The 14,030-nt window shown below is 60.2% G+C and overlaps 1 protein-coding gene and 1 long non-coding RNA gene across 8 annotated transcripts in view; one reads left to right on the top strand and one right to left on the bottom strand.

Annotated features, from left to right (window-relative positions):
* The window catches only part of SEPTIN3 (septin 3), a 25,442-nt gene extending 16,173 nt beyond the window's left edge, over positions 1 to 9,269 (bottom strand). For 2 of the 7 annotated variants that reach the window (XM_008275153.4, XM_008275154.4), the window contains exons 1-3: positions 8,973 to 9,269; positions 7,987 to 8,088; positions 5,022 to 6,478 (exon numbers count right to left, since the gene is read on the bottom strand). In XM_008275153.4, coding sequence (XP_008273375.2) covers positions 5,022 to 6,459 — 1,438 coding nt within the window. In that variant the 5' untranslated portion in view covers positions 6,460 to 6,478; positions 7,987 to 8,088; positions 8,973 to 9,269. Of the gene's footprint in view, positions 1 to 2,611; positions 2,740 to 2,848; positions 4,748 to 5,021; positions 6,479 to 7,986; positions 8,089 to 8,887 lie in introns of those variants that run through there. The other 5 variants (XM_008275155.4, XM_051834016.2, XM_008275156.4 and 2 more) reach the window with 5 other exon arrangements.
* On the top strand, positions 9,206 to 14,030 carry LOC127487679 (uncharacterized). The gene is made up of 3 exons (XR_007914727.2): positions 9,206 to 9,639; positions 13,305 to 13,446; positions 13,663 to 14,030. It is a non-coding gene; the product is annotated as an uncharacterized lncRNA (long non-coding RNA).

Genomic DNA, 14,030 nt, shown 5'->3' with positions numbered 1-14,030 from the left:
GCTCTGCTACTTGTCCGCTCTGTGGACTTGGGAGGACCACCTGCCCCTCTCTGTGCCCACCCCACTCTATAGAAGGGTGAGATCTGCAGCGCGCCACAGCAGAGATGAGGCTCAGAAGCACGGATGTCAGTACCTCGCAGTCCCAGACCCTCTTCCCCGTGCCCCTTTCAAGCTCACCGGCGTACGGGAAGGCACTTGCCAAAGGGAAACGCCCCGAACGCTAATTTCCCAGGCATAGTTATTGGACTCCATGGTCTCTGAGGATGCCTCCCAGCTTTGCACCCTCCTCGCTTTGCGATTCTAGAATCCTACGGCTCGTGATGACCGCCCTGCAGAGCCCCAGCCTTGCAGGATGGAGCAGCAGATGGGCAGGAGGAGAGGGGAGGGGAGGGCCTCCCTCCCTACCCCCCGAACCCCGCCAGGACTCTGCTCTTGGACCCCCGCCATCTGGTCCTTGCACCAGTACCGGCAAAACGTCTGTCCCGGGTCACTCACAGGCACAGCCAAATCCAACAAAAGCCTGGGACCTCCCCGGGGCCTGGCGTGGCTCCCTGTCGCTTCCCAGGAAGCTGTTGCCAGCCAGGCGGCTCCAGGCAGCAGCGAGACTGGCTCAGCTCTGCAGCAGCTGACTCTCAGCAGCCCGCCCCTGCGCCGCTCCTCCCGCACGTGGTACACGGCCCTGCTCAGCACACCTGCGCTGGGGGTCGTGCCCCATTTCTGCTACCCAGCTGCTCACACAGGCAGGCGGGCCCTTTTCAATTCCCACCCGCCCGACTCTACAGCTGAGCCTCACCTGGGGAGGAGGGGCGGTCTTATCCCCAGTTCAGAGACCCAGAAAGTGAGTCTTGTGCTTCCCGATGGGGGCTTACAGTGCAAGTATCCTTGCTACGGCCTACTCAGCCCTAGCCTGTCAACCACAGAATCCCCAAAGAGCATTCCCAAAACAGACCCTGGCGCACGAGGAGACCTACAGATCCCTGGGCCGCTTCTAGGACCCAAAGGAGGCCTGCTGCAGGCCCAGGGCATGGGCACATATCAGCACTCACTGTGCACTGTACAGTGCACCTGCTGGCAAGGTGGCCCCCTCCCAGCCACATGCCAATTACATGCCTCTCACATGCTAGCAACAGCCACCAGTACTGCAACTTTGCTTCAGCCGTGTACCACAGCTTTGCTGGAAGACCCTGGGCCCCCTCCAGTCCCTGGCCAACTCCTACTATCGGCGTTCCCCTCTGACAAGGATGCTTGTCTTCTGTGCAGCCTCGGGCCATGGTGGCTTACGCTGGTGCTCGCCGCATCCGCTCATTCATCCACTCATTCCATCCCATCTGGGCCACTGTACAGGGTAGCTGTTGAGGACATGCTCCAGCCAAGGACACTTCCGTGCTAAACGAGGCTGGGGCCCCGGGCACCCACGGTCTGGCAAGGGTGCCTGACAAGCACTCCGAGGCCGCCAGAGCAAAGAACCACGCTGTTGTAGAGTCAGGTTCTACAGCTGCCCCAGTCCCGGCAGGGCAATCTCAGCCAGGCAGCTGACCCAGGTTTGAATCCCAGCCGGGTGATCCTGTGAGCCTCAGTTTTTCTCCTAGGAAAAGTGGGGAGACTGCTCACCCTGCTGGGTTGCTGTGAAGACCATACGAAATCGTGAGCAGAAACACGGCACTGAATATATGCTAGTTCCCACCCTGCTGTAGGGCAGGAGCCGCGTCTTACCCAAGGTAGCCAGCACACCGCAGGCACTTGGCCCAAGTGAGTGATGAATGAATGAATGGGTGAGTGAATGAATGAAAGCCCCTTTCTCCTCCCTCAGACACTGTTTCCCGAGCACAGCAGAAGAGCCCTAGGCAGCAAAGGCTGCTCTGTGGGCCAGGTCAAGCCAGGTGGGCCTGTTAAGAGAGACCTCCTCCTTCCCCCAAAGGAAGGGATGGGAGGCAGGCTCCACAGGGTGGGAAAAGCTAAGAATGGGGCCACAGCAGGATGCGGTGGGCGTCTCTCATCCTGGCTAGCTGGTCCTTAGGGCCCCTCCTAGGCTCCCAGCTCTCCCTGAGGCCCGGAAAGGAGGGGACCTTCTGCAGCACCCCCTGCCAGGAGCCACCTGCCCCATCAGTGCTCCAGGAAGAGGCATGGTTGCCTGATTCGGTTCCACTCCCGGGCTAAGCAAGGACCTGGAGCTGTCTTTTGCAGGCAAATGAATGGCTTTGTCTTTGTCTGGCCCAGGGACCCCACCCCTCGGTTGAGAAGGTGGCAGTAGGAGGAGAGAGAACCTTTCCAGGACAGCACCTGCCTCCCTGGCCCACCACTGGCCTCCCCAGTCCCCAGCCCCCCAGCAGCCTTGAGACCCCACCCCCACACCCAGAGGCAATCGCAGCCCACCCGGGCTTCAGCGCTGGACTCAGAAAGGGATCACAAAAGCGCCTCCCCTTTCTCCTTCCTCCGCAGGAGCACAGACACACCACGCACAGGACCCTGGGACACCCCTTCCCCCATCCCAGTCCTTGGAGGCCCAGGAGTTCCCTAGGAGACCACCAGCTGATGCCTGTCTAAGCGTGGGGGGAGGGGATTCCCGTGTCGATGCACCCGGCTGTGTTCCGGCTGGAGGTGGCCTGGATACCTGCGCGTGGTGTGTCTGAGCTTCAGCGTGGGGCTTTCTGGGAGGATCTGGGTCCCTGCCTGCGTGTCCGTGGGTCTCCGCATCGCTCCGCGTTCCCGCGAGTGCCTTTTTCCAGACTGTCTCTCTCGAGGTGTGTGCGTGCGTCCGCGCATCTGTCACGGCGCGTGGGCTCCCGGGAGCAGCAGCCCTCCCCCCCGTAGCACCTCTGGCCGCGATAGCCGCCGTGGCCGCCCTTACCTTTGGACATGAATCCTCCTTTGTCTCGGCTCCTCTCGGGAGATGCTCTGGGCGCGGGGCTGCAAGGCTGAGCGGGGCGCGGGCTTCCCCTGGGCCGAGCGGCCCCAGCAGCCGGGCCTCGCCCCTCCGCACTCTCCGCCCACCCGCCCGGCCCGCGGCCCCGCTGCCCCGCCGCGCCGCCCCTGCGCCCCGCGCCGCCGCGCCCGCCCCGGACCTCGCCTCGGCTCGCTCGCTCGGCGCCGCGCCGCTCCTGCCCGCGCGCACCGATGCCTCCGCCGCCGCCGCCGCCTCTGCCACCCTCACCACGTGACCCGCGCGGCCGCCGGCCCCGCCGAGGGCCCCTCCCCTTCCCGCGGCGCCCAGCCCCAGAAGGTGCCCTCTCCCAGTCCCTCGCCCCCTGGGCTGGGGCGGTGCGGGGGCCACTAGGGCCCGGTGACAGCGCAGGCGGCCGTGTGCGCGCGTGAGTCACACGGTGGTTGGATGCTGCGCGGGCTCCCAGCGCTTACGCCCGGGTACGGGCGCCTGTGGGGCCCCGAGTTAAGAATGATGAACCCCTGTAACCTTGGGACTCCTTTCAGCCATCAGAAAAAGCTTTTATGCGCTCGGGCACGGTTCGCGGACAGCCTTGCTAGGCCCCAGGTACGCAGGCGTGCGCGCTAGTGGAGGGGACAAAGCTGAACCTCATATAGGGCGTGGAAACAGGTATGGTAGGTGCACGCGGGTGGGCACCCTGGGGAGAGGGAGGTTCTGGAAGACTTCTTGGAGGAGGAGAGGGCCAAGGTAGGCAAACGGAGGTGGGAAGGAGACTGGAAGGGCATCTGTGAAGAGGAGCCAGCGGAGGTGAGGAGGCCCAGGGACAAGCCGGAGCTCCCAGGGGCAGCTGAAGCAGAGGAAGTGCCAGACAGGGACAAAGAGCTAAGAGGTTGAGAAATCCCCAGTCTTGGTGTCAAGCTGGCCAACCAGTGCTCAGTCGAAAGAGCTGCCATCCAATCCATGAGCCCCTGGGGACCGTGCGTGGAGGGGGGCGCCAGGGGACAGGGGTGGCAGCCTCACAAGAGCCCAGGGATGAGAGCAGGGGACTGACAGCCAGATGGTCAAGTACTGAGAAGGGAAGTGGACAACACTGACAGCGGGCTGGATGGGACGAAGGCGGGAGAACCATGAGGAAGAAGAGGGTGCCCAGGCTTCCAGGTAGGGGACAGAGGGTGGGCAGGGCCCGCAGCTCTGACCCCAGGCAGGGCAGGTGGGAGGCAGTCCAGGAAGGATGGGGCTGCCTGGGTAGAGGGACCCGGCAGGCCACTGGCTGTCCACTCTGCATCTCAGGAGAGAGCTGAGGCCCCGGAGGGAGGTGGAGTTCCCCAGCCTGAGTGCAGTGCAGGATAAGAAGGTGCCTGACCACCCACACGCCCAGCTCAGGTGTTGGACTGGGAGCTCTCCAAGCACCTTCGCGGGCCCAGGCTCTCCGGCTTTCACCTGTTGGGAATGACGCTGCCCAAATCCGAATCCCAGGATCTGGTTCCACGTGGCTCGCAGCCACACTGGCTTTGGTGTGACTGCAGGCGTGCCGCAGCCTCTCGGAGGCCAAGTGCACTCCCAGCCCCTGGGCTGACCATTCCAGGTCTCCGTGGGCCTCCTGCATAGACAAGTCTCAGATTCACCTCTCAGGACTAAAAAATAGAAACTCCCAAGCAAGGCGCCTTTTAAACAAGTATATTCCTGAAAGGCTGAGCAGGAAGGGATTGGGGTCTCAGACGAGGTCATCCTCTCCCACCCAGAGGAACGCTGCAGTGACCACGGCCGCTAGGCAAATCACCACTCGGGGAACGCTAGTCTGTAATTTCGTGCAGGAGGTCTGCTTTTAGCCTGGACTCGCCCCTTGATCACCTGATTACGCCAGTTCTGCGGGAAACAGACACCACCACGGGAAACGCTAGCTAACAGGACTCAGCATAACTGCCCCTCCTCCAGCCTCCCCCATAAACCCTGCTTCTGATGGCTTCCCTCCGACCAGCCTCTGACAGCCCCCCGCCCTGCTGTCCACTGCCCCCTCATCTCTGACTCTCCAGCCTTCCTTTCCCAACCTGTCCGGGCGCGATACGGCTTCGGGCTTACACACCTCCCACCGCCGCCATGCCGGCAGCCCAGGCAGCCCCCGCCAAGCTCCGTGCATTACCTTGGAGTGCTGTGGCCAGGTCCCTCGTGGCAGGCTCCCCTGTGCCGTGGCCCTGGGCTGGTGCAGTGCTGTTTCTTTTCGTTGGTGGGAAGGTAGCAAGGTCTGATGTGGTAGGGGTCTTGACACTGTCCAGTTTGGTCTCCCTAGAGGCTGGTTCCAGGGAGACGGGGAATGAGGTGACGGGGACAACTGAGCTCATGGCTGTGCTGAGCTTGCTTCTGTTCAAAGCAAGAGAGTTCAGAGCTATGCCCACCTTGGCTGTGTTTGTTCTGGTCAAAGTCAAGGGTGTACCCAACCTGACTACGTCCACTGCAGTTGTGGTTGGGCCCAGTTTGACTGGATCTGGCACGGCCAAATCCAGGGATATGCCTCTTGTGGTCAGATCTGGCTTTGCTGGGGCTGCCGTAGTGGTGGCTTTGCCCAGCTTGTCTGGGGTCGTGGTTTTTAGATCCAGAATCTTGCTCGGCTTGGTTGTCCGTACTGTGGTCAAATTCAGGGCTGGGCCTGGCTTGGTTTTGCCCGCTGTAGCCATGGTCATGGCTTTGCCCAGCTTGGTATCCGTAGCAGGGAGTTCGGTGCCTGTGTCCAGCCTGGATGTGTTTTGCGATGCCAAACTGATATTCAAGGTAGGTCTGTTTTTGGCCATTGCAGCCAGCTGTCTGGGTAGGTCTGGCCTTGTTGTGTCCAAAGAAGAGAAATTCATCACAGGGCTGGCCCTTTGGAGACCTCTCTGGGGTCTGGGAATAGGCCTGGACCGGGACTTACCTCTTCCTGGGGGAGCTCCAGTGCGCCCTGAACCCTCCCAGCCTGGTCCTACGAGGCTTGGTGAGCGTTGCACTAACTGGGTTTGGAAAGGTAAGGCCAGGTAGGAACACACCAGAGGCCTCTTCACTGTGGGCATCCTGCTGGGCTTGGCCAGGCCCGGGTTCCCCGGGCCCTCAGAGTGGACCGTGCCCCCTGGCAGTAGGTTCGTGGGTGCTGAGTCTGCTGGAGTGGACAGCCTGCTTTCTCCCTGTGTGGCAGCCTCTTGGCTCAGAGTGGGCAACTCCTCCCAGTGAGAAAGGAGGGGGTCCAGGGACCTCGCCTGACTGTTCTGAGAGATTGTCAAGGAGATGGAGCTGAGCTTCCTGGGAGCAAGGCTGCTGGCAGGCAGGGGGCTCAGGGCGGCCCCTGGGGCAGCACCAGTCTCCTGGAGGGGCACACTCCAGGCTCTGGCTGCAGGGCCCAGGCGGCTGGCAGTCTGGGGGATGTGGCTTTTGGAAAAGGCATCCAGGTGGATGGTCTTCCTGGGGGCTGGGAGGAGCGGGGATACCCCTCCAGGGAGCCTGGAGGGGCGGGCGGGGTGCCCCAGCATGTGGCTGTGGGAGAAGGAGGCCCCAGGGCCCGGGGCTCCCTGTGGCTGTGTCTCTGGAGGAGCCGGAGCAAAGTTGTGGTCCATGCAGGCTGTTCGTCTTCCCCTGAGATAATCAACAGAGAGAGGGGACCAGGCAGGAGTGAGGCACTAGGGCCTGGAGGTCTCAGCGCTCGCCCTCCTGACCGCGGTGGGCACCAAAAAACTATGCACGGTTTGCAAGCTTGTCTAACACCAAAATAAACTCATCTTTTAATCCCATTTTGCACACATTGTGCAGCACCTTTGTATCTTCTACATGCTGCCGACCTGCACACGCCTCACACACACTGGCCAGCTGCCACCCAGGGGGTACATGGACGCATCCACTGAGCCGCTTCCTCCAGCATGAGGGAACTCGGGGGTGGGTTTACCTCTCCCTGTGCAGGGCCTGAGGGTGGCCCCTCTCTCTGTGGAGAGCTTTGCGGAGGCCACATCCACATCCAGGGACCCCAGAGGAGAGCAGTGACTACTGGACGCCTATCTGCCTAGCTCTTCCAGAAGGAGCCAAAGCCAAGACAGGGGCTCTGGCATCAGGTCAGAGACCAAGGGATGACCAACTTGGCTGGAAAACAGGGTCTGGATCTGGGGCTCCTGTCCAGAGCCAGGAAAGAGCCCTGGGCTGGCCTGGGGCTGCCGCCAAAGCAGCCGAGAGCCCCAGGGAAGGTGGGCTTGGGAAGTGGGGAGGAAATGGGGCTCAGAGAAGAGACCTGTCCAGTGCGTGAGGCACAGCCACTGCCCCCGGGTCCCCAGGGGTGCCAGGCAAGGAGGTGGGCAAGGCACCACCGAGGCGAGCCTTTGGGGTAGGCACCAGCCAGGCCCTGCTGTCAAAGGAGGGAGGCTGGGCCTGGGCTCGGGTGATGGTTAGAGAAGGCCCCAAGGTGAGAGGGCAGCACCGTCCTGAAAATCCAGTGTGGTTCCCAGGCTGTGTCTGGTGGGGGCAAGACTGCAGGTGAGCAGGCAGACGGCTGCCTGGAGGCGGGGAGTGGGCAGGGGATAAGTGGTGTTGAGGATGCTGCTCGGGACTGTGGCCGGTGGGCTGGACAGAAGGGTCTTTCCCTGAGGTGGGCTCTGGGACCCCCGGACGGCCAGCCAGTGCCCGCTGTGGACTCTGTGCACCAGAGTTGTTTTCCTCGCGCTCAGCATAGCAGGCACGTGCTGCCTGGAGTCTCAAGCCAGGTCTGGCGGGAGGGGTTAGTTCCAAATGTCAGAGAAGGGGCGGGGGGTGCTCTCGGAGCCGAGTCCCTGACGTAGATCTGGATCCCTCCCAGTGGCACCCCCAGCCCCTCAGCCCTCTAGCCGTGGATTTGTAGCCAGGATCTTTCTGCCGTCCATCCGCTCCCTAGCTGGCACACCCCTGCAGCCCGGCTCTCCGTCACAGCTACGGGACCCCAGGAGCACACACATTTACTCAGCCCAGAACCACAAACATCCACCCCCAGAGAGAGGCCAGGGGCTGGGGTGGCTGGGACCTGTCTGTTCTGACGCCACCAGCTCGCCACCCCTCACTGAGCCGCTGCCCTGCTCCGCACCGCTTGTCTGCTACCCCCGGCACACGCACGAGCACCCACTTACCTTGATCAGAGAACAGGAAAGGGCCTGGGGTTTTCAGTCCTTGGTCCTCGGCCCTCGGCCTGGAACGTTGGGGCAAGTACAGGCCCTCACCTCCTCTGCACCCTGAATGTGACCATGGTGACCGACTCATGGACTGTGTCCCTCTGGTCCCCTCCTGGGCTCCCACCTGGCCCCCAGGCCACAATCCTCAGGCTCAAGGTCCAGCCCTCTCCTGACCCGTGTGACTGGCCACATCCCTGGCAGCAGGGCTAGGCTGGGCCACAAGGCAGGGAGGGGCTGGCTCTCAGGGAGTAGGCGTCAGTGAATGGCTGCTCTGAGCCTCTGGAATCCTAAGAGCCATGGGAGGCTGAGAAGGACCAGGCTAAGCTGCCCTGGCCAAGGCCACCTGGAGGAGGGGGCGGCCTGCTGCCTGCCCTCCCCCAGATCTGCCCTGTCTCCCCCAGACTGACCCCGGAGAAAGTCTCCAATAAGAAGCAGCACACTTCCCGTAGAGTCCCTCAGATGGCCCCAGGGCCAGCCTTGCTCCTGCTTGCCCGGCTAAAGCCCTCATGCCCTGGTTAGGTCTCTTGCCCACCAAGATGTTCCCAGGCTTGGGCCTGCCCCCTTCCACAGCTACTCCCTGGGCCCCAGCTCCCTGCAGCTCCAGCTGCACCTGCACTCTTAGACCTGAAGGTATGCAGACGGCCCAGCCCTGGGCTGTCATTGAGGAGACCCACGAGGCCACCCAACCTGGCCCAGGCAATGCTCTCAGCGGACCCTGGCCCTCAGGCTGGGACAGGGACCCTCACCTGTGTTCCCACAGCCCTAGGAGCCTCTGTCACAGCATGGGAACACTGATGGTGGCAGGGATAACAGTCACCGATGTGCCCAGCACTATGCCGGGCTGGGAGGAGCCCCTCACCTGCCCTGGGGAAGATGGCCGTGAGAGCCAATCCTTATGGTATCAGCCATGTGACGGTGACCGAGACTTCCCGGGGGGCACTCACCCCGAGCCAGGAGCTAGGCTCAGCCTTCGGCTGGCATGTCCTTTCGTCTTCACCTTGTCACCTGCTGTTTGCTGGTGAGGACGCTGCGCCCCACAGGACACCGTGGGTGGTCTGCTCCATGTCCCTGGGCGTCGCTCGGCAGTGAGCAAGCTTTGGGAGCCGCGTCGGCCAATAGAACTTTCGGTGATAATGGAAAAGTTCTAGATCTGGGCCCCATACAGTAGCCACAGCGGCCTGCTAGGCACTGAAAAGGTGACTACAAGGCGACCAAGGAACTGGATTTTTTCCTTCTCTTGCTTTTTAATGGATGGTTGCTCTCTTGGACAGCACCGCTCTGAGGGCCTGGGTTTTACTTTTCTCTGGGCCCCAGTGCCTGGAAAGAATCAGCCTCAGTTTTCTGTACAATGGATGAGTGAACGAAATGACTGAACGGTGAATATGTGGGCCTAGGACCCTCCCCTCTTCCTAGCCTTTCTCCCTCCTTCAAGCTGTAGGTTTTTGAGCTTGGCTGTGTTCTGGTTACCAGGGCAACCTGCTGGGAGTCCCCCTGGAGGGGGCGGGGCAGCTGTCTGGAGTTCTTCCCCTTTCTCTCCTTGTTTGAAGCCCAGTGGACCAGCCTGACTTGAAGAAGAAAGAAAACAAAGTAGTTGGAGAAGGCAGTAGTCAGGTTGTACCCAGACAGGGACTCGGGGGGTGGGGGGCTTTGCTGGGCTCACCCCCACTGGATGGCACTGCCTCTGTGAGATCCAGGGGCCCTTGGTTCTCTGCCCACCTTAGTTACTTATTTTTAAAAGATTTATTTATCTATTTGAAAGTCAGAGCTAGAGAGAGATGGAGAGACAAAGAAGAGAGAGATCCTCCAGCTGCTAGTTCACTCCCCAGACACCCGCAACAGCCAGGGCTGAGCCAGGCCGAAGCCGGGAGCCAGGAGCTTCATGTGGGTCTCCCACCCACATGAGTGGCAGGGGCCCAAACACTTGAGCCATCTGCTGCTGCTTTTCCCAGACGATCAGCAGGGAGCTGGATCGGAAGTGGAGCAGCTGGGACTTGAACCGGTGCCCTCAGGGGATGCCTGCGTCACAGGTGGCAGCTTAGCTGCTATGCTTGCACACCAGCCCCTCTCTGCCCACGTCAGCCAACAACTCACTGAGTGGCTCTGTCAGATCACTTGCCCCTCTGGGCCTCAGCTGCCTCTTCTATGGGGACCAGAACCCCACGTGGTGTCTTCTAGCAGAAGACCTGGACTTTCTCCACCCTGCTGCCTGCCAGGCATCCAGAGCTAGGGCTGAGGCTGCCTCTGCTCCCAGCTCTCTCCAGTGTTGGGCGGCTTAAGTGGACACCGCCTGCCCAGTAAGCACAGCCTGAACTCAGCTGCCCTCTAGTGGCCACACTGAACAATGACCTCATGTACTTGGAGTTTCTTCCTAAAGAGTGGCCAGCCTGGTGGTGGCCTCAGAAGACAGAGACCTCCACTCAAGGTCAAAATCATTGTGGTGGTCTCGCAGACAAGTGGCTCAGGTCTGGAGTCTGCCGAGCCTGGGTTTGTTACAGCTGCATCATTTTAATCAAGTCCCTTTATTTCTCCATGCTCCAGCTTCCTTGTCTATCAAATGAAGATTGTGTAGGTCAGGACGGGTTAAGTTATGTCGCAACACCAACCCATGGGCTGGCACTGTGGCGTAGCAGGTAAAGCCGCCACCTGCAATGCTGGCATCCTGTAATGGCACCTGTTCGAGTCCTGGCTGCTCCACTTCCAGCTCTCTGCTATGGCCTGAGAAAGCAGTAGAAGATGGCCCAAGTCCTTGGGCCCCTGCACTCATGTGGGAGACCCGGAGGAAGCTCCTGGCTTCTGGCTTCGGATTGGCCCAGCTCCAGCCCTTGCAGATGTTTAAGGAGTGAACCAGTGGATGGAAGACCTCTCTCTCTCTGCCTCTGCCTCTCTGTAACTCTGCCTTTCAAGTAAATAAATAATAAATCTTTAAAAAACAAACAACAACCCATCTGCAAAGCCCAGGGCATAGGTGAGAGGCTGGGCTCCTCACTCCTTCCGCGTGTCCACTCTCACACGGGTCTCGCCTTTGAGGGAGCCTTAAGCCCCAGCCCTTCTCCCACGCTGGGCTGCCAGCCCTCCCAAGCCCAGGGCTCAGCCAGGGGAGGGAGGATGGGGCGGAACAATGGAAGCCTGTGCTCCCGCCGGCCAGAGGCCAAGCATCGCGGCCCCTCCCACGCAGGGACTGCGCATTTCTGCCTCCTGTGCTCCCACTCTGGGCCAAAACCAGAAGGAGCCTCGCTTTCCTGTCCTGACGGCTCTCAGATGGCAGACGAGGCAAGCTCCCGGACTCTGCGAAGCCTCTCGAAGTGTGTTAAAAGCTCACAGCCCGGCCCCCATGGCGCCTCTAAACCTCTCTAAAGCTTGGCCTCCAAGCAGACAGGCAGCCCCCACGAGACTTCCAGAGTCCGGCCCCATTCATTCTCGGGGGCCCTACCCTGGGCCAGGCAGGCTGTAGCCAAGATAAGAAGGAGCAGATGCCCTTCACGGACTTGTGACCAGAATCACAGCACAAGACGAGGGCTGCAACAGGACAAGGTGCTCATGGGGTCAGGGAAGGCTTCCTGGAGGAGGTGGCATCTGAAAGGGCAGCAGAGTCTCTCGCTGGTTCTAAGCCTTATTTGCAAAGCCACTGCTTCAGTTGCTCAATCTCCCCACCACTGCCGCCACCACCTACTAATGCATTCTCTTTTTTAAAATATTTATTTATTTATTTGAAAGAGTTACACACACAGAGGAGAGGCAGAGAGAGTCTTCCATCCTCTGGTTCATTCCACAATTGGCTGCATCAGCTGGAGCCGCGCCAATCCAAAGCCAGGATCCAGGAGCTTCCTCCAGGTCTCCCACGTGGGTGCAGGGGCCCAAGGACTTGAGCCGTCCTCCACCGCTCTCCCAGGCCACAGCAGAGAGCTGGATCGGAAGTGGAGCAGCCAGATCTGGAACCAGCACCCATACGGGATGCTGGCACTGCAGGAGGAGGCTTTTACCCGCTACACCACAGCACCGGCCCCCTACTGATGCACTCTGTGCTTCAACAACACCACACGCTGCACTCAGTTCTCAGAAGGGACCGGGTCCTCTGGCCTCGTGGCTGTGCACCTGCAAGCTTTCCCTGCCAGGAAAACTACAGCTCTGTGATTGCTCTGCTTGCCTTCGGGTTTTGAGCCCCTTGGACTCAAGGACTGCCCATGTCTTGCTGCCTGTGCATTGGCGGTGCCAGGCCCAGTGCCGGGCTGGGGCAGCTCCTGGACGTGCCTCTGGGGAGGGAGGAGATTGACGCGTGCAGTGCCTTCTTCCCCACGCCTTCCCCGGACACCTGCCACCCCCCAGTGAGGCTGGCAGGGCAGAAGCAATGGGAAAAGAAACGGGTCCCTCCAGACCCCCAGACCCGGGCTAAGCACGGTCGGTGCCAGGCCCTGGCTTCAGGCGTCATCATTCCTGAACTCATTTGAGTTCAGGAAACGTGCCCACCGACCAGAGGATTCACCGCGGCCAGGCCCCAAGCTGGAGCTGCAGCCGGTCCGCTCCTCTGCCCGCCCGGGCACACTGAATATCCTGCTCCATGAGCCCCAGCGTGTGTCCAGAGGCCGTGTCGCCTGGGCCGAAGCTCCCGGCACTACACGTGGCTGTGTCACTCTGAATATCCCCTCTGAGGCATTTCTTTCCTATTTTTTGTAATTTTAAAAATTATTTTTATGGGACCAGTGCCGTGGCTCACTAGGTTAATCCTCCGCTTTCGGCGTCAGCATCCCATATGGGTGCTGCGTTCTAGTCCCGGTTGCTCCTCTTCCAGTCCAGCTCTCTGCTGTGGCCCGGGAGTGCAGTGGAGGATGGCCCAAGTGCTTGGGCCCTGCACCCGCATGGGAGACCAGGAGAAGCACCTGGCTCCTGGCTTAGGATCGGCATAGCTCCAGCCGTAGCAGCCATTTGGGGGGTGAACCAATGGAAGGAAGACCTTTCTCTCTGTCTCTCTCTCTCACTGTCTAACTCTATCTGTCAAATAAAAAAATATATTTTTTATGTACTTGAGAAAGAGAAATAGGGAAAGAGAGGTCTCACCCACAAGGTCATTCCCCAGCTGCACACAATGACCGAGGCTGGTCTGGGGGCAGGACCAGAAGCTGCAAACACAACCCAGGGCGCCCGCGTGGGGGACAAGAACCCAACTCCTAGGTTGGCAGGAGGTGGAGCTGCAGCCAAGGATCAAACCCAGCGCTCCAATGTGGATGTCTGTTTGCTTGTTTGTTTGTTTTTTCCCTGAAGATTTATTTATTTATTTGAAGGGGAGACAAAGAGAGATCTTCCATCTTCTGGTTCACTCTCCGCAAGGCTGAAATGGCCAGGGCTGTCCGGAATCCAGGAACCCGGTGCTCCATCCAGATCTCTCACGTGGGTGCCAGGGGCCATCCTCTGCTGCTTTCCCAGGTGCATTAGCAGGGAGCGGGGTCGGAAGCAGAGCAGCTGGGATTCAAACAGGCACTCTGATACGGGATGTGGGCATTGAAGATGGCAAGCTAGCTCACTGTGCCACAGTGCCAGCCCCAAAAAGGGCAGGTGTTAGCCATTAGCTTAAACACCTTCTCCAGGCATTTCTTTTAGTACTTAGAATCTAAAATTTGTCTTTTTTTTTTTATTTGACAGGTAGAGTTACAGACAGTGAGAGAAAGAAAAAGATCTTCCCTCCATTGGTCCACTCCCCTAATGGCCACCACAGCCAGCACTGCGCCGATCCGAAGACTTGAGCCAGGTGCTTCTTCCCAGTCTCCCATGCGGGTGCAGGGCCCAAGCACTTGGGCCATCCTCCACTGCCCTCCTGGGCCACAGCAGAGAGCTGGCCTGGAAGAGGAGCAACTGGGACTAGAACCCGGTGCCCATATGGGATGCCAGCGCTGCAGGCAGAGGATTAACCAAGTGAGCCACGGCGCCGGCCCCTAAAATTTGTCTTTAATAAAGAATCAATCCCCCCCTTCTGTCACATGATCCTAATAAAATGACCTATTTGTCATTTC

This window comes from Oryctolagus cuniculus, chromosome 11, assembly GCF_964237555.1.
Source record: "Oryctolagus cuniculus chromosome 11, mOryCun1.1, whole genome shotgun sequence".
Classification (NCBI taxonomy): domain Eukaryota; kingdom Metazoa; phylum Chordata; class Mammalia; order Lagomorpha; family Leporidae; genus Oryctolagus; species Oryctolagus cuniculus.
Note: the sequence above shows the minus strand (reverse complement) of the source record. Positions and strands in the feature narration are given on the sequence as shown.